Below are 18032 nucleotides of genomic sequence, written 5' to 3' on the forward strand. Positions count from 1 at the left end.
AAAGAAAGAAAGAAAGAAAGAAAGAAAGAAAGAAAGAAAGAAAGAAAGAAAGAAAGAAAGGAGGGAGGGAGGGAGGGAGGGATGAAGGAAGTCTAAGAAGATTTTCAGTCATCCAATCATGATTGTGCCAAAGGTGCTTTTTCAAGAGGCAACTGAAAAGAAAGAAAGAAAGAAAGAAGGAAGGAAGGAAGAAAGAAAGGAAGGAAGGAAGGAGGGAGGGAGGGAGGGAGGGAGGGAGGGAACAAAAAGCAAATAAACTCAAAGGGCAGAACTTGATGGACCTCTAGGTCTTTTTCTGCTGCCAGTTTTCTATTTCTAACAGAAGCTTGGTCAAATCCTATTTGCTGAGTAGAAACCGGGATAGCCCTGTGCCCAATTCCAGCGCCCGGCTTGGGGGACTCACCCGGTGCAGCCTGATGACCAGCTTATGGCAATAGTCTTGGTTCTCCTCGTTGGCAGCTTTCACGGGGAAATCCAGATAAGCTTTGGAGATTCCTGGAATCAGGAAGTGCACCATGGTCCACAGTTCCATCAAGGTGTTGTGCAGAGGGGTATCGATCAGGAGTAAGCGGTACTGACTACAAAAGAGAGGCACAGCGTCAGCCCTCCCAGAGGAAGCCAGCCAAAGGACACAACAAAATGACCGACGTTAGTGTGAGGTCACATTAACGAAATCTGACAAGTCTGAAGGTCCAAACTTCCCACTGCTACTTTTAACAATTAGGGAGGATCCTTCCTAAGTTTTTCCCTCTGACTGCTAAGCATCTGTTTGTGTAGATTCCAGGACCAGTTCTCTAACTCTTTCTTTACTTTGCCTTCCTTCCTTCCTTCCTTCCTTCCCTCTTTTTTCTTCCTTCCTTCCCTCCCTCGTTTCCCTCTCTCCCTTCCTTCTTTCCCTCCCTCCCTCACTCTCTTGTTCCTCCCTCCCTCCCTGTCTCTCGTCCCTTCCTTCCTTCCTTCCTTCCTTCCTTCCTTCCTTCCTTCCTTCCTTCCTTCCTTCCTTCCTTCCTTCCTCCTTTCCTTCCTTCCTTCCCTCCCTCCCTCCCTCATCTAACTCTTCCTCTCGTCCCCCAAGGTCATCTCCACATCCCATTATGCACAGCTTCTATTTACACAGAAATACGGAGAGTCCTCAGCTTACAACCACAAGTGAGGCTGACTTTTCTGTTGCTAAGGGAGACCTTTGTTTCAGTGAGTTTTGCCTCGCTTTACGCCCTTTCTTGCCACAGTTGTTAAGGGAATCACTTCAGCAACCCGGCTGTTAGCTGAATCTGGCCCCTGCGCTGACTGTTTGTCAGAAGGTCGCAAAAGAGGATCGCACGATCGCTGCAACCGTCATAAATACGAACCAGTTGCCAAGAGGCTGAATTTTGATCACGGGATCGTGGGGATGCTGCAACCGCTGTTAAGGGTGGAAAACGGTCACAAGTCCCTTTTTTTCAGTGTGGGTGTAACTTTGAACTGTCGTTAAATGAATGTTTGAAAGTTGAGGACTACCTTAGCTTCTTCTGACAAACGGCAGCAGAACGTAAGCCAAAGAGAAGCCGAGTTCGGATTCCTGGCCCAGGCAAGGCTCAAAGGAGGGAGGGTCAGGAGGGGCCTACCCTACGGGACAAGGACCAGGGCCCACGCGGTCCAAACGGGGGGCCGCGGAGAAAAGGCGGGTTTTGAAGGGGTCCAGACCTGCGAAGGTGGAAGAGGGCTTCCCAGTGCTTCTCCGTCATGTTCTTGATCTGCTGCATCTCATCCACAATGAGGTACTTCCATCGTATCTTCATGAAGGCTTGGTGGCCCTTGAAGAGCTGCTTGTAGGAGGTGATGCAGACGTTAAAACTGTTGGGCTCCGTCCACTCCTACGGAAGGAGGGAAGGGAAGGAGAGAGGGAGGATATAGGGAATGGGAAGGGCAGGGAAGGAAGGAAGGAAGGGACGAGAGAGGCAGTGAGAGGGAGGGAAGGGAGGGAGGGATGAGAGAGACAATGAGAGGGAGGGAGGGAAGGAGGAAGAAAGGAAGGAAGGAAGGAAGGAAGGAAGGAAGGAAGGAAGGAAGGAAGGAAGGAAGGAAGGAAGGAAGGAAGGAAGGAGGCAAAGTAAACAAAGAGTTAGAGAACTGGGTCCTGGAAACTACATCTGTATTAACTTGTGGATTAACTTGCAGGAATGTTATTTTCCCCTGTATCCCACTCCCCTCTTTTCTTTCATGTGAGTGACAACATTCCAGGAAAACATTTGGCATCGACTTAAACATTTCTTTTTGAAGAATAAGAAACCATGACTTAAGAAAACCCATTTGTCTGAAATGGTATAAGTTCTCCTGCCTGAGCAGGGGGTTGGACTAGAGGATCTCCAAGGTCCCTTTCAACTATTCTATTCTATTCTATTCTATTCTATTCTATTCTATTCTATTCTATTCTATTCTATTCCATCCCATATTCTATTCTGTTCTATTCTGTATTCTATTCTATTTTATTCTGTATTCTATTCTATTCTATTCTATTTTCTATTCTATTATTGTATTCTATTCTATTCTATTCTATTCTATTCTAATTCTATTCTATTCCATCCCATCCATCCCATATTCTATTCTATTCTGTATTCTATTCTATTCTATTTTGTATTCTGTATTCTATTCTATTCTATTCTATTCTAATTCTATTCTATTCTATTCCATCCCATCCATCCCATATTCTATTCTGTATTCTATTCTATTCTATTCTATTCTATTCTATTCTATTCTATTCTATTCTATTCTATTCTATTCTATTTTGTATTCTGTATTCTGTATTCTGTATTCTGTATTCTGTATTCTGTATTCTATTCTATTCTATTCTATTCTATTCTATTCTATTCTATTCTATTCCATCCCATCCCATCCCATCCCATCCTATATTCCATTCCATTCTCTGTATTCTATTCTTATTCTCTTCTAAAAATGGCCTACCTGTCTTTTCATTCTTAGTTCTCGCTGGGTACCAATGTAGAGCAGGAGTTTGAGACCAGGGCACCAACGCTTGAGCTCCAGCTCCCACTTCAGAATGTGACAACTCCGGACGACGACCAGGTGAGGACCCCAATCCCCTGGACAGGAAGACCACAAGAAGAGATGCTAAGAGGTCCGTCCCTCGTTCCGCCACCTGACCCGCTTACACCCCCGTAAGAGCGCGTACCTTCGTTGCAGGCCAGGTGGGCGAAGAAGGCGATGACCTGCACCGTCTTCCCGAGGCCGGCTTCGTCGGCCAAGATGCCGTTCAGCTTCTTCTTGTACAACTTGGCCAACCAATCCAGGCCAATCTTCTGATACTCTCGGAGGGAGCCGTACAAGAGGGGAGGCGTGTTGTATTTGACCTGCAAGAAATTGCGCACATGTGTTTCCTCTCCGTGATATTCAGCTGCTCTGTTCGTGACAGGGAGTCCTCGACTTACGGCAGTTTGTTCAGGGACCGTTCGAAGTTACAACGGCACCAGGGGGAAAAAAGGAGACTTGGGACCATTTTTCACACTGTTGCAGAAGCCCCACTGGGGTCACCTGATCAAAATTCAGAGGTTTGGCAACTGACTCACGTCTAGGATGGTCGCCGTGTCCTGGGGTCACACGATCCTCCTTTTGCGACCTTCCGACAAGTAAAATGAAGGGGGAAACCAAATCCACTTAACAAACCGAATCGCTAACTTAACAAACGCATGGATTCGCTTTGACGACTGTGGCAAGTGGGGATGCTGTAACGGTCGTAAGTGTGAAAAACGATCCTCAGGCGCTTTCTTCGGTGCCTTTGTAACTTTGAACGGTCACTAAATGAACTGTTGAAAGTTGAGGACTACCTGTGTTGTGGCCACAACGTAGACGAGAATGTCCATTTCTACGCAAGGCAAGTTTGTGGCGCCATTTCACTCCATTTTGCATGCTTGTCAAAACGGATCCTTGCAGTTGTTAAACTAAATCTTGCCAGACGGTCGCAAAGGGATACTGCAACCGTCGTGAATAGGAACCGGTTGCCAAGCGTCCGAATTTTGCTCACAGCGACCGTGGGGATGCTGCAACGGTTGTTAAATGTGAAAAACGGTCATCGGCTATTTTGTTTCAGTGCCGTCGTAACTTTGATCGAGGCTGCAAGCCGAGGATTACCTGTACACCACCCGTGAAATCAGGACCAATCCACACGGATGGATTTACCGCAGTGGTGATCCGGGCGCTGCCTTTCGGCAGTAGGACCTCTGCCGTGGCCGCCACTTCGGCTATGTCTCGCCCGCGGTTCTTCCCGGGCATCATTCTCTCGGCCCCCTTGTACTGATCGATGCTGAGTAGGGAGTCGATTGAGATGACCTCCTTTGGAAAGAATTCCCTCTCGGCTAGGTGATCTTCCATTTCTAAATAAAGAATAAATGTTTTTTTTTAAAAAAAAAACCTCTGTTTTTATTCTTTTAATGAGTGCTAGGCTAGATAATTTCATCCATCCATCCAACTGGAATGCTACTCATCTCACCAAAAGCCAGACACTGAATAAAACATTAAAACAATAATCCCAAAGATGCTTTTTCGCAAGGCAACTGGACTTTCTTGGGTTTTTTTTCTTTGAAGATGTTTCGTTTCTCACCCAAGAAGCTTCTTCAGCTCTGACTGGATGGTGGGGAGTGGAAGGACTTATACTCCTTGCCAGGGCTTTTTTTCTCGGAGAAAAGGTGGCGGAACTCAAACCTGGCCACGCCCTCATCAAACCCTAGGACCGCCCCTTTAGAGAACAGGAATGCAAGTAAAATTTGGGAGGGGCTATTTCCGGTGCGGCCGGCCCGGAAAAAGGTGCCGGAACGCGGTTCCGCCGCGTTCCGGCTGAAAAAAAGCCCTGCTCCTTGCAGACCGCTGGTCATTTGCCTTCTTTTAGAGAGCCGTTGAGGTTTATCTGGGTCACCTGAGCGGTGCAAATGGGTGTGGAGTCTTCTTGGAACTGCTTTCAGCACACCCATTTCACTACTCAGGTGACCTTGAGGACACAGGTAAACCTCCAAGTGACCTCAAGGACTCTCTAAAAGGATGCAAATGACCAGCTGTTTGCAAGGAGTATAAATCCTTCCATTCCCCCACCATCCAGTCAGGGCTGAAGAAGCTTCTGGGATGAGAAGCGAAACGTCTTCAAAGAAAAAAAACAACAAGAAAGTCCAGTTGCCTCCTGAAAAAGCATCTTTGGGATAACTATGACCTGGACGACTGCGAGTCTCCATAGACATTAAAACAATCAGTATTTAAAAATTCAATTTAAATAAATATAAGCAGGATGGAGAGGGAGGGAGCAGAGAGGTAGAAGACTGTCTATGCCATCAGCCACCTCCAACGTGCCACCCCGCCACCCCACCCCCCATTAGGGCCTCAGGCTAGTTGGCCCAGCCAGGTCTTCAAGGTCTTTCAGAGAGCCAAACAGACGGGAGCGGATCTGACTACAGGGGGTCAGATATCTCAAAATGCCCCCCACCCAAATACCTCAAAATTCCATATTCACACCAAGGGTTACACTAGTGGAGCTGAGTGACAGCCTCTCTCCATCCAAGCTGGTCCCTTCTAAGAAAGCATTTGGAACGGAAACTCTGCCAGCGTAATACCTTCTTCGCTCATCTCGTCTTCCGGCTTTGGCCAGTGGAAGTTATCAGCAAAGGCTCCTTCGTACATCTTCATCAAATCATCCAAAGGCAGCTCAGCTACGAACGAGATGGGGGGGGGGGGGAAACAGAATTGATTTTGCTTGCCAGAAGCTGGCTTACAAATCGTGATCTCGTGACACGGGAATCCTACAATTGTCGTATACGTTGATGAAGATTCTTGGTTATCCAGGCAGAGCGGTCTGGAAGTTGAGTCTGGGCAACTGTCGTAAATGTGAGCTGGTTGCCAAGTGCCAAAGACACCAGGGGTAGAGTTTGGGATGGCTGGACTGTCAAGGCCAGGTCAGACCCACTACCCCTTCAGCACAGTCGTAACTGTGAATGATCGCTGAACAAGGAGCTGAACAATTAACCCTGTTAATATAGGCCAGTGATGGCGAGACTTTTAGAGACCGAGTGCCCGAACTGCAACCCAAAACCCACTTATTTATCGGCGGGTGCCAGGTGGGCGTGGCCCACTGGGTGGGCGTGGCTGTGGTGGTCATGGCAGATTGGGTGGGAGTGGCCAAGGTGGGCGTGATCACCTCAATGTTGCACGTGGGGAGGGACGCCTGTGGGGGCTGGGGAGGGTTGGGGGAGATCCAGGGGGTCTCTGCCAGGTGGGGCGGTGGGCAGGAGGCTCGTCCTGCAGGGTGAAGTGAGGTGAGGCGAGGCAAGGCGAGGCAGGGGTAGGGGTGGCTGCTGCCTGACACCATTGACCTCTGCACACAGAGGCCAGCGAGCGCATGGGTGCTGGGATGCATCCGGCTATGTGGGACCTCGGCGAGTTAGCGGGCGGCTGGTTGAAGAGGGACGGTTGCCATCTCCAGGGCATGGCCTGTGTGCCCACAGAGAGGGCTCTGAGTGCCGCCTCTGGCACGGTTGCCATAGGTTCGCCATCACTGATATAGGCTGTTACCTATATTTGGCACTGCCCTATGGCAGTGGTTCTCAACCTGGGGGGGGGGGCTGCGATGTCATCACAGGGGATCCACAAAGGCTTGAAGAAATGTTATGATTTAAATCTTAAGTCTCTGGGCAGCAGGGGGGGGGTCCATGGCCAGAATCTGAGGCCACAAAAGGTATTTAAAAAGGGTCCGTGGTGAACAAAAGGTGGAGAACCACTGCACTCACCTTCCTTCGCCAGTGTGGACAGCTCCAGTTGGTGGTTAACCTTCCCTTCTTTCGTCTCCTGCTCTTCTATTGTCTCCTCCTCATCTTCCACTGAAAAGAAAAAGTCAGCCCACCTACAGGTCAAGCCCAAAAGAGGAAGGAATATCCATGTGCTGGAACGTTCTACCTGCCCGCGAGGAATTCTATACAAACGGACATCTGTATTTTCCAAGCCAATCAATTAACGGACTGTTCATTTTAATGATGCCATTTGGGGTGGGTGGTTCTCCCTTAAAGCCTGGCTAATGGGTATGGATTTAAATTTTAGGAATTTCTTGTTATCCTATCATTTCATACCCTGCTAAACAGCTTAGGCGATGGGTGTCAAACTCGCAACGTCCCGTTAGCGTGACTTTTTTCCCACTGCCGGCAATGGGGTGGGCGCGTTTTCGGCATGACGCATCCGGCCCGCGGGCCGGCAGTTTGACACCCCTGGCTTAGACCATGATCACAATTACAGAATAGCTGTAATTTTGACATCCAGAAGTTCTAAAGCTATTTTAGAAACTCTAGCGGGACTTGCAGTGACACCCATTCAAGCTGAAACGTAGACCACCTTGCATTTTTCAAGTTAATTTTTTTTTTAAAACTGCTCTTTTTGGTAAATTGAAAGCAGCAAATCTGTTAGGGAGAATATTTCTGGGCTGTTGTTTTATTGTTTTGCTTTATTTCTTTCTCTCCGACACGGCAGGTAACTTTGAGACATCACAGCCTCAAGGAACACAGCCCAGCCTCCTCAATTTTAACGTCACACCTATAAATTTAGCTGCATCGTATATATTAAACAATGCACTCGATTCGATAAGGGCCGTCTTTATGTATCCAGAATGGCCAACTCCAAATCTCACAATTCACAGAACCCAATCTTTTTGGGGGGGGCTGGAGGGAAGAACTAAACCAGCCAAGCGAGAATAATTGAGAAGCTTTGTCACAAAATGTTGGTCTGATTCTTGAACGGGCGAAAGCAGAACAGTTATTTTCCCTCTGGAACTAAAAGGGAATCCCCAAACTGGAGATGTACAATTTTGTTTCAGTTTTCATGTCTTCTACCACACGGGTAGAGCAACGCAAGTAGATGAGATAAAAAGGGTGGATCAGAAGACCACCCATCACCGACCTTCGTCATCCGTGAGGGACGTGCTTGCTTTTCTCTTTCTTCTACGGGACCACGAACCCTACAAGATGAATATATAAATAGAATAGAGTTGGAAGGGACCTTGGAGGTCTTCTAGTCCAGCCCCCTGCTCAAGCAGGAGAACCTATACTGTCCCAGACAGGCGAATGTCCAGATTTTCTTCTTGAAAATCTCCAGGGATGGAGCTCCCACAATTTCTGGGGGTAAATATTGTGCATCTGTTTTAGAGAGTTCTTCGCCCAACCCCGTTCAGCAAATGCATGATTTATTGTTAATTACCTCCAAGGAGGAACAGAACAGGACCAACCCCCCCAAAAAAAAATTGTGAAGAAGAGGACGGGGAAGGTCTCCACCGGGGCTCATGGAAAACAGCTGCCAAACACAGCAGACATTATTGAAGGAGGCTGAGATGTGGGTACTTGATGTTAAGCAATTTCCTTCTTCAAAGGTTATCAAAGGAAGCTCACCACCAATGGCTTTGTTTTATGGACCAGTCTCCCAGTACAGTTCCCCATCTTCCCACTATACTCCTTATGTACAAGAAAGCTATTTACTGGCAGCAGATCTACCGCTATCTAAATAGACTTGAACAATTATAATTTCAAGAACAGTAAAACATGCAATATGTCCAGAATTGTCAACCAGGAGATGGGAGGGGGAAAAAAGATATCACTTACCAAGTTGTTTTCTTTTTCCAGAAGGAGATCCTCTAAATGTCTCGAATCTTTACCTGCAAAACGGTTACCCTTTTTTAGGCACCTTCTAAGTTACAACCCCTTATGTTAGCCTAGCACCGTGGTGACGAAACTATGGCACCAGCCCTCTCTGTGGGCACGCGCGCCATCGCCCCAGTCCTAGGCCTTCAGCTGGCTTTTATAAAACCTTTTCGCATTAGGCCTCCGCCACCATGTGCAAAAACAAAAAAGGTTCAATCAATCAATTTCAACTTGTCGCGGAAATAAAAAAGATCTCGCAAAGTTGGAATTGATTGATTGAACTTTTTAGTCCCACCCAGTCTGCCGTTACCAGCGCAGCCACGCCCACCCAATGGGCCATGCCCACCCAATGGGCCACGCCCAACCCAATGGGCCACACCCACCCGGCACCTGACGATACATAAGTGGGGTTTGGGTTGCACTTTGGGCACGCGGTCTCTAAAAGGTTCGCCATCACTGGCCTAGCATGTAAATTCAGCCAGGAGCAAGAAAAGAAAACCCGGTGAAAGAGAATGTTCCATATTCCCGTGTGGTAATTTATTTATTTATTTTTAAATGAAACCTAAAGAATCCAAGTTCTCTCTTAAAATCATACCTAAGGAACAATGAAAAAAAATGAAATTCGCCCCCAAAGTTAAAATAATAATAATAAGCTAGGATTAAGAGACAGCAGGACCACTGCAGCCCAGCAGGATCTGACCATTTTAAAAGAGTGGTTTTAAAAATCACCGTAACTCTTGAGCAAGAACGGACTTCCTGGTTTGCAACATGCAAAATGATACCGCCCTGATGACGTTACCTACTTTGGTAATGAGACGTTATGCAAGAAAACCCCCAAGCTCAGAGAGCCCCGAGGATGCCCCCCCCCACAGCTTCCTGTCTATCATATTGCAATCTCGTTTTGCAGCAAATGACCAGAAAACTACCTTTCTTTGCACGCCTCTTTAAGTTCAACGCTTTCCTCCTTTTCTCTTGAAATTCAATCTGCAGCTTTATTTCTACCACCTAAAAGAAATAGGGCAGAAATAGATTGATAACCCCACTTGTGAATTGTTAGGATGTTTGCATTCGCTTGACAGTCGCCTATGTGTCACCGGGACAAACCTGGCAGAGAAACTGAATTGAGTGGCCTCTAAGCAGCGGCGTCCAGGTAAGGGGGTCTTTCCAAGATGTTATTTCACCTGAGAATGAATCTTCTAATGATAGAAAGAGATAATTTCAAAGCCAGTCAAATTTTCCCAGTCGAATTTAGCCCCGTGATCTCTGTCAACTCCTAACAAGGGAAGATTTAAAAAAGTCCTTGAGCAGGGACAGAGTGATCTTCCCTCCAGCCAAGCGAAGGAACCACAATGGCTTTGTGCAAAAGGCCCCTTTGGTCAAAATTCTCAGCCACCCTCAAGTCCGCTCACGCCCCAGAGAAGCTGGGAAATTTGAACATCAGAGCTGCATGCAGTTTTCTGGACTGACACGGGACACATGAAATGTGAATCTCTATCTGGGAGTCCAGTTCATCCAGGGTGAACAGAATATCATTCCAGGGAGCATTCCTCCCACCCCCCAGTTTGAGGGCTTCAAAAGTGACTGGCAAAGAAAGAGAAGGATTACCTGTTCGATATTCGACCAGAAATATTCTATTTCTCTGGCAATTGTAGCAGCGATGCGCCTTAGTTTGGTCTTCTCTTCCTTCTTAACCCTCTCTGCGTTGAGGTGCTTCTCTTCGTGGTAGCGGGCCACTGTCCTGACCATCTAACGTAAAAATTTAAAAGGAGAATTGCTAGACAGTGGGGTCTTCCACCAATTTATCACAGCTCTGTCTTTAACAAGCTATTTTTAACCAGGGCTGTGGAGTCGGTAGATAAATGTTCCGACTCCGACTCCTCAGTTTTTTGTACTTCCGACTCTGACTCCCCGACTCCTCTGTATTAATATGCGAATGTATTTTATAGATTCCTTGAAGGAAAGAAAGGCAACATACATGTCATTACCACAGGACTGCTGGCTGGGAGAGGCTAGGTTACCCATGGGCGCTGCGTTCCCTGTAACAGCAGAACACAACACTATGGAAAGTATAAGTATTGCCACTCCTAATTGTGCGTTGCGTGCCATATAGTGAAGCACATGAAAAGCATGCTTCTTCACGGTCACTTAACGTGTTCGTTTTGCGCTTACGTGAGGCACTGCATGCATTGGTCTTTATTCTTACAGTAGAGAAGTCATTAATTATAACTTTTTGTGAATTGGGACATTTAAACTTGCTTTTTTTTAAAATTCCAATCTAAATTTAGTAGGAGTCGGAGTCGGTGCATTGTTTGCCGACTCCGACTCCAGGTACCCAAAATTTCCTCCGACTCCGACTCCACAGCCCTGTTTTTAACAGCCATGTTTGACAGACATTTTAAATACTGCTTTTTGTGAATTTTTCATGCATTAATGTTGTATTCTATTATGCCACATATATGAAAAAGCTAGCTTTTTTTTTTTTTTGCATTGATCATTAACTTTTTGAAAGCTCCCGTATATAAAAGTTTAAATAATCCTGACTACAGCAGCTTCCTTCAAACCAGCACGCGGGATCTGCCTGACCTTTTAATTCACAGAATTCCTCAGCTCCCGGGACTCTTCCTAGCGAAGAAATTCTGGGAACGGCAGCAGCAATACATCTAAATTAGAATTTTTCAACCTTGGCAACTTTTAAGACGCCTGGACTTCAAGGCCCAGAATTCCCCATCCAGATTTTCTAAGTTTGTAAAGATGCCTCTCTCTACACTAGTCTGCATCTTATCGGGAAGCTTTTGAAATCATTATCTGAATTTTAGTTTTAAAATATTAAACTGAATAGCAATATTTGCTTTGTGTTCGTTCTTTTGACAGTTCACCCGAACAAAAAGACTGGGAATAAACCGAATGGATGTATTTGATCCATAAATGCAAGGAATAAAAATGTACAAGTGGGTTTGCTCAGGAGCTGCAGAAGAAGTCAGCATCCTGGAGAACATCAACAGAAACAGCTCACAAAAGAAGCATTGTGATCACGAAAGCTTCTGCTAACTGTATCCTGACTTACGCACGAATAGATACCTCTTGGGTTAAGTAGTCTTGCGTACAAACCTTACATCAACCCACTCCATCTCATACCAACCTCTTCCACTTGGGTGTGCCATTATTCAACAGTTTGTGGCTAGCTAAACTAGCACCCCCGTTTGTTTGAACCAGAAAACTAGGATTATAGTTTATAGATTATATTGAGGACCCTGGTTTCTTTCACGTTTCTTCATTCTGGGCTTTGCGAAGGAATGACAAATAACCATCATCCAGACCTTCTTGGCAGTGGCCATCTTCCATCGTCTTTCTTGGGCAAAATCTGTTGCCATCCACTGCATCTCCTCCAGGAGATAATCCCACTGAGATTTGGGCCTGGGGGCCTCCTGAAGTTTTGGTAGCCGTCTCAGAGACCATAAGCCTTCTTTTCTCAGCTCCGCGATGCGTTGGTGAACGTGGTTTTCCTTGTGGAAGCAAGCAAGGGAGAACGGTAAGTTGGTGGCTAGGGTTTCTCGTGACATCGAAAGAAAGGAGGGAGCTTTAGTTGAAGAATTCATTACCAACAGTCCCTGACTTACGGCCATAACTGAGCCCAAGAAGCAATGGATGAAATTTATCAAAGAGAGAAGCAACCTAGAACTAAGGAGAAATTTCCTGACAGTGAAAACAATTAATTCATGCAGAGGTTGTGGGTGCTTCAATACTTGAGGCTTTTAAGAGATTAGGAAACCATTAGACAACGTGATGGTTATCTTGGTTATGCATTATTCTTTAAAAACGACTTGTTTTGGAATTCCTCAATATTTTTGATGCCATATCCTACTTTTAAGTGGATTTTGGCTACAATCCTATGTATTTGGGGGATTAATGTATACTGAATTTACTGGATTTTACTTCCAAAGGTATTTGCATAGCAGTATGGCACAAATGTACATTTCGTTTGATCAAAAACAAAGGATACGATCTAATACCCATTGACTTATGAATAAAACCCACTAACCATTTGCCTAGAAGACCTCCAAGGTCCCTTCCAACTCTGTTATTCTGTTAAATCTTAAACCTGGAACGTGGACATCATCTTTCAGACTATGGACTGAAATGGCCAGATGGTTGGCATACAGCTATTTATCGGTTAATAGCACTAGCAAAAGCACTTAGACTTATATACCGCTTCATGGTGCTTTACAGCCCTCTCTAAGCGGTTTACAGAGTCAGCCTGTTGCCCCCCAACAATCTGGGTCCTCATTTTACCGACCTTGGAAGGATGGAAGGCTGAGTCAACCTTGAGCCAGTCAAGATCAAACTGCTGGCAGGCGGCAGAATTAGTCTGCAATACTGCATTCTAACCACTGCACATAAAGGAAGGAAGGAAGGAAGGAAGGAAGGAAGGAAGGAAGGAAGGAAGGAAGGAAGGAAGGAAGGAAGGAAGGAAGGAAGGAGCAATAGCACTAGCAATAACCCTTAGACTTATATACCGCTTCACAGTACTTTACAGCCCTCTCTAAGCGGTTTACAGAGTCAGCCTATTACCCCCCAACAATCTGGGTCCTCATTTTATCAACCTCAGAAGGATGGAAGGCTGAGACAACCTTGAGCCGGTGAGAATCGAACTGCTAGCAGTTGGCAGAGTTAGCCTGCAATACTGCATTCTAACCACTGCGCCACCATGGCTCATGATCATAAACATGAGTCAGTTCACAAGTGTCTGAATGTTGACCACGTGACCATGGGGATGCTGCAACGGTCGTAAGTGTGAAAAATGGTCACAAGTGACTTTTTTTTGGCATCAGGGGGGAAAGAAAAACTCTTACCAACTTCACTTGCTCAGCCAACTTCTCGTGTGCGCTGTCCTGGGGCAGGGCTGCTGTGGTGTTTTGTGCTGTGTTCTGAGTTTTGGGTGCTGCTGCCACTGCCAGCCCTGGGGGTTTGGCGGCAACGGGAGAGGCTGATTTATTTGTCCCTGGCGAGGATCGGTTGGCTTGGGCTGAGTGCGTAGTTTGTGGCGCAGAATTGGCAACAGAAGTTGGCGGGTTGCTTGAGGTAGGAGGAACCACACTTGCTGAAATACGCTGGGAGTTTTGGTTAGAGTCGGAGGAGGGACGAGCCAGGGTTGTGATCTACAAAGAACACACATAAATTAGGGTACAAGTTTAGAATAGCAAACAGCTTCGAGGGATAAACCATATTCTGTTTTAGAGTAGCAGTCAAACAGAAAAATATATACACACATTCACCCTTGTTGAAAGGAAGCATTAATGCTCTGGTCTTGGATCTGAACAGTAGATAGTCTAACCCAGAGATCCCCAACCTTTAGGGCACCAGGGACCGGTTCCGTGGAGAGAAGTTTTTCCGTGGACTGGAGGGTGTGTGGTTTTGTGTGCTGCCTGCATCTCACGGATGGGGCTTTGCTTGTTTGTGAGGACCGGTTGCTGGCATGCCGTGGCCCGGTATTGGTCCACGGACCAGGGGTTGAAGACCCCTGGTCTAAGCCTGTTAGTTTTCATACACAATGAGGTCTCTAGTTACCAACAGAAAAATGTGCATGATCACACAACTGTGGGCTGCAGAAAGAAATACACGGGCATAGACCACTCGCATTTACAATGCCTCTTAAACAAGGATAATTGACTGAGAATCAAGAATGCTAGCTACGTTTTGCCTTTAATGCTGCCCCTACGCCCTTTAGATTTTATCTTGCAAGGTCATTCATATTTCTATCTTTTTTTTTTAAAAAAAAAAAGAGTTTTACAGAGGAAATCTTTTACCCTTTAGAATGGACTCTCATCCCTGACTAAAATGCCAAGTAACTGGATCTACCTACCTGCTGTGGGGCTGGAGCTTGAGAGGGCACCACCTGGGAGGGGGCCATCTGTCCCGGCCCATGCGCCGTCGGCTGCACTTGTGGCTGGGATGGTGCTTGGACCTGGCCATGGGACACAGCAGCAGCAGCAGTGACCGTAACGCTTTGGGGCTGAGCCTTCACGTGAATCGCCGCTTGCTGCACCGGCGGGTCATTCATCTGAGTTGCTTGGGGCGCCAGCTGCAGCGTTGGTGGAAGAGAGGTGATGGGCACGTTGCTTGACTGCAGTCTACCGGGCAGCTGAGGCGGTGGGGTGTGGAGACTGGCTGCATTCTGCACCGGGGGACCTTTAGAAGGATCATACTGCTGCTGGCTCTGCTTCTGACCCGTCAGCTGCACAGTCTGAGGGGTAGGAGGCATTCCACCTGCAAAGCAAAAAAAAAAAAAAAATAAGAATTAAGGAGGCCAGGCTCACTCAAAAACGTACAATGGCAGCACGCCGGGGCACGGTGAAGACGTGAAACGTCCACCGAATTACTTACTTGGCCGCTCCAGTAAATAAACCGTAAATATATATATAAACTCGGATCAGTTAAATAAACCAACCCTCTTCGTGAACCGGCAAATTCAGAGTCACTGGGGAATCCCGGCAACAGAAACCACCGGCACAACTTGAAGATTTGGCCTAGTGAATCGACCGGCGGGAAGCAAACCTCAAGATGAACTAAATGGCTAAATGAACGTCCTTAAGAAGTGTCGATAGGTAGTTATGAAACAAAAACCAAAATCGAACGCAAAAGAGAAATGGAGGCACTAAGAGAAAAAGGGGGGAAAAAAAGAACCACTGGGGTTCCAGGACTAATTATTTCGGCTTCGTCACGCATGAGTGGTTGGGTTTTTTTTTTCTCCCCCCATGCCGCATGCATCGCATTCCCCGGCCTCTTTTTGACACGAGCAAGCCACTTCATGCCCAACGTTAATTTGCAAGGGGGTGAGGGGTGGGGGGGCAGAACCAGAGCGCTCAAAAAAAGAAAAAAAGAAAAGAAAATTTAATTCAAGCAGGCTTCTGCTTCCCTCGCCCCGCCCCTTTGCCAAATTAACGGGCGGCTGGCAGGTGGCCACACAGTACCTTGTGCAGTTGGCATGAGCTGTTGAAGAGGGACTCCCGAGGCCACGCCTGGATGCTGAAAAACCATCCCGTGACGGCCCACGTCAATTCGGGCTCTCTTAGACGAATCTGGTGATATTCAAATTTCCATTTATGGCAGGATAAATGCACAAGGAGGCAGGGGTGTGTGTGTGTGTTGTCAGGTTATACCAGGGATGGCGAACCTTTTAGAGACCGCGTGCCCAAAGTGCAACCCAAAACCCACTTATGCATCGTTGGGTGCCGGGTGGGCATGGCCCATTGGGTGGGCGTGGCCGCGGTGGTAACGGCAGACTGGGTGGGACTAAAAAGTTCAATCAATCAATTCCAACTTTGCGAGATCTTTTTTTTCCCCGCGAGTTGAAATTGACTGATTGAACCTTTTTTTTTTTGTTTTTGCACCCGGCGGCGGAGGCCTAAAGTGAAAAGGTTTTATAAAAGCCAGCTGAAGGCCTAGGACTGGGGCAACGGCGCGCGTGCCCACCGAGAGGGCTCTGAGTGCCGCCTCTGGCACCCGTGCCATAGGTTCGCCACCACTGGGTTATACAGTTTGCAACGCTGCTCCCTGGGAGTTCCGAACGTCGCTATCAACCAGCCTACCAGGAGGGGGTTTGGCCCTAAAAGATACTTTAAAAACACAGGTAGTCCTCGACTTACGACGGTTTGCTTAGTGGCCAAAGTTACAAGGGCGCTGAAAAAAGGGACCTAGGACCGCTTTTCACACTTGCGACCGTTGCGGCACCCCCCCCAGGGTCACGTGTTCGGGATTCAGACGCTTGGCAACTGGTTCGTACTTATGACGGTTGGCGTGTCTCCCCCCCTCCCCTTTTGTGACTTTTTCACAAAGTCAACGGGGGAAGCCAGATTCACTTAACGTCGTTTAGTAACTTAACGACTGCAGGGATCCGCTTAACAAGGGTGGCGAGAAAGGTCGTAAACATGGGGCAGAACTCGGCTTAACGAATATTGTGCTTAGCGACATAAATCTGGGGCTCGCTCGTGGTCGTAAGCCGGGGACCACCTGTACTGTTCTGTACTGTGGCTGGGTTTTTGTTTTGTTTTTAAATCAAGACTAGGAAAGGAGCGTGCGGTTGAAGATGTTGTTCCTCCAAATACGGCCGCTGGAGGAGAACCTGACAGGATGGGACTTTTCCGTCGCAAGAGCCTGGCCAAAGGATCAAGTTGAGGAGTGGCGGTTTTAATAAAAGTGCGAATCGAAGCCGTCTTCGGGTTGAGACCCTAAAGGGACTGGAAAAGTTCTGCAGAACGAGGAGGAGGAGGAGGAGGAGGAGGAGGAGGAGGAGGAGGAAGAGGAGGAGGCCATACCTGCTGATGTAAGTGCTTGTTGTCTCTTAAAGGCTTCAATTTCTATCGCATTCACCGTTCCAGTTACTGGAGTCCCTGCATGCACCTGCTATTGTAAAACAGAACAGTCTGTGAGTGGGAGACAGTTATTTTATTTTTTTTTAAAGGCAGTTCACCCTTGTTTTTAAAAAGTCGACAGTGAAGGAATGTGAGCTTATTTTGATTTCCAACGGTTTGCCTTTGTATTCGTTTGGTAAAGATCCTGTCGATCACAAATATAAAAGCTGCGGATGTGCCACTTGGCTGGATCTCTCTTTCCTAACAATACAATAGGCTAAGAGCTTTCTCTCTCCCAACTCAAACCTCTCGCCTTTGTATTTCTACCATCCCGGTCTAATCAACTGATCCCCTATTTTGCATTACAAACAGATCTATCCAGGAGAGCTCGGTGCTTGCCAGATTACATGGGTGGCTTTCTCCAAAATCCAATACTGTTGTCTTGTCTCCTGTTTCTCTCGTCTACAATCATGCAACGGGGACGTTACCTGCCAATTCTCAACTTCCCTCTAAATAAGAAAGATGAAGTAGTTTGCCATTACGGTGTGACTGAAAATAATTCCCTCCAGTTCCCGATGCAAATTTCTGCCTTGTTTTTCTTCTAAGCTACTGACATTTGGACTCTTGTATCTACAGCCAGGAAGCCCACATAGCTTGTCACTGATTTGGTAATGAACATCGCTATTTTTATAACGGGTGTGGGATTACATATTAGAAGAGAGAGAGAGAGATGTGTCCATGAAATGAGATTAAATGCCCATTCTGTCTCGCATCCTCATTTTTCCCCCCCCAACAATCAGTAAAAAGATTCTACTTAAAACTTTATGGCAGGGGTCTTCAAACTTGGCCCTTTTACGACTTGTGGACTTCAACTCCCAGAATTCCTCAGCCAGGCATCCTTGCTGAGGAATTCCTGGAGTTAAAGTCCACAAGTCATAAAAGGGCCAAGTTTGAAGACCCGTTTTACGGGCTGCTAAGGCAGCCATTTTCTCCACCGTGCTACCCAAGGAAGAGGTGCTTTGCCATTAAGCATGGA

At 46.8% G+C, this 18032-nt stretch overlaps 1 protein-coding gene across 1 annotated transcript in view; it reads right to left on the minus strand.

The window, feature by feature from the left end:
* Positions 1–18032, minus strand: part of EP400 (E1A binding protein p400) — a 71135-nt gene that overhangs the window by 45911 nt on the left and 7192 nt on the right. The window contains exons 3-18 of the mRNA XM_029286703.1: positions 16961–17048; positions 15617–15724; positions 14509–14912; positions 13499–13804; positions 11966–12151; positions 10254–10394; positions 9575–9653; positions 8610–8662; positions 7915–7972; positions 6759–6848; positions 5589–5684; positions 4171–4364; positions 3167–3344; positions 2941–3077; positions 1684–1853; positions 404–578 (exon numbers count right to left, since the gene is read on the minus strand). Of these exons, the coding sequence (XP_029142536.1) occupies positions 404–578; positions 1684–1853; positions 2941–3077; positions 3167–3344; positions 4171–4364; positions 5589–5684; positions 6759–6848; positions 7915–7972; positions 8610–8662; positions 9575–9653; positions 10254–10394; positions 11966–12151; positions 13499–13804; positions 14509–14912; positions 15617–15724; positions 16961–17048 (2463 nt within the window). The remainder of the gene's footprint in view (positions 1–403; positions 579–1683; positions 1854–2940; positions 3078–3166; positions 3345–4170; positions 4365–5588; positions 5685–6758; positions 6849–7914; positions 7973–8609; positions 8663–9574; positions 9654–10253; positions 10395–11965; positions 12152–13498; positions 13805–14508; positions 14913–15616; positions 15725–16960; positions 17049–18032) is intronic.

This window comes from Protobothrops mucrosquamatus, unplaced genomic scaffold, assembly GCF_001527695.2.
Source record: "Protobothrops mucrosquamatus isolate PMUCROS unplaced genomic scaffold, P.Mucros_1.0 scaffold4644, whole genome shotgun sequence".
Lineage (NCBI taxonomy): Eukaryota > Metazoa > Chordata > Lepidosauria > Squamata > Viperidae > Protobothrops > Protobothrops mucrosquamatus.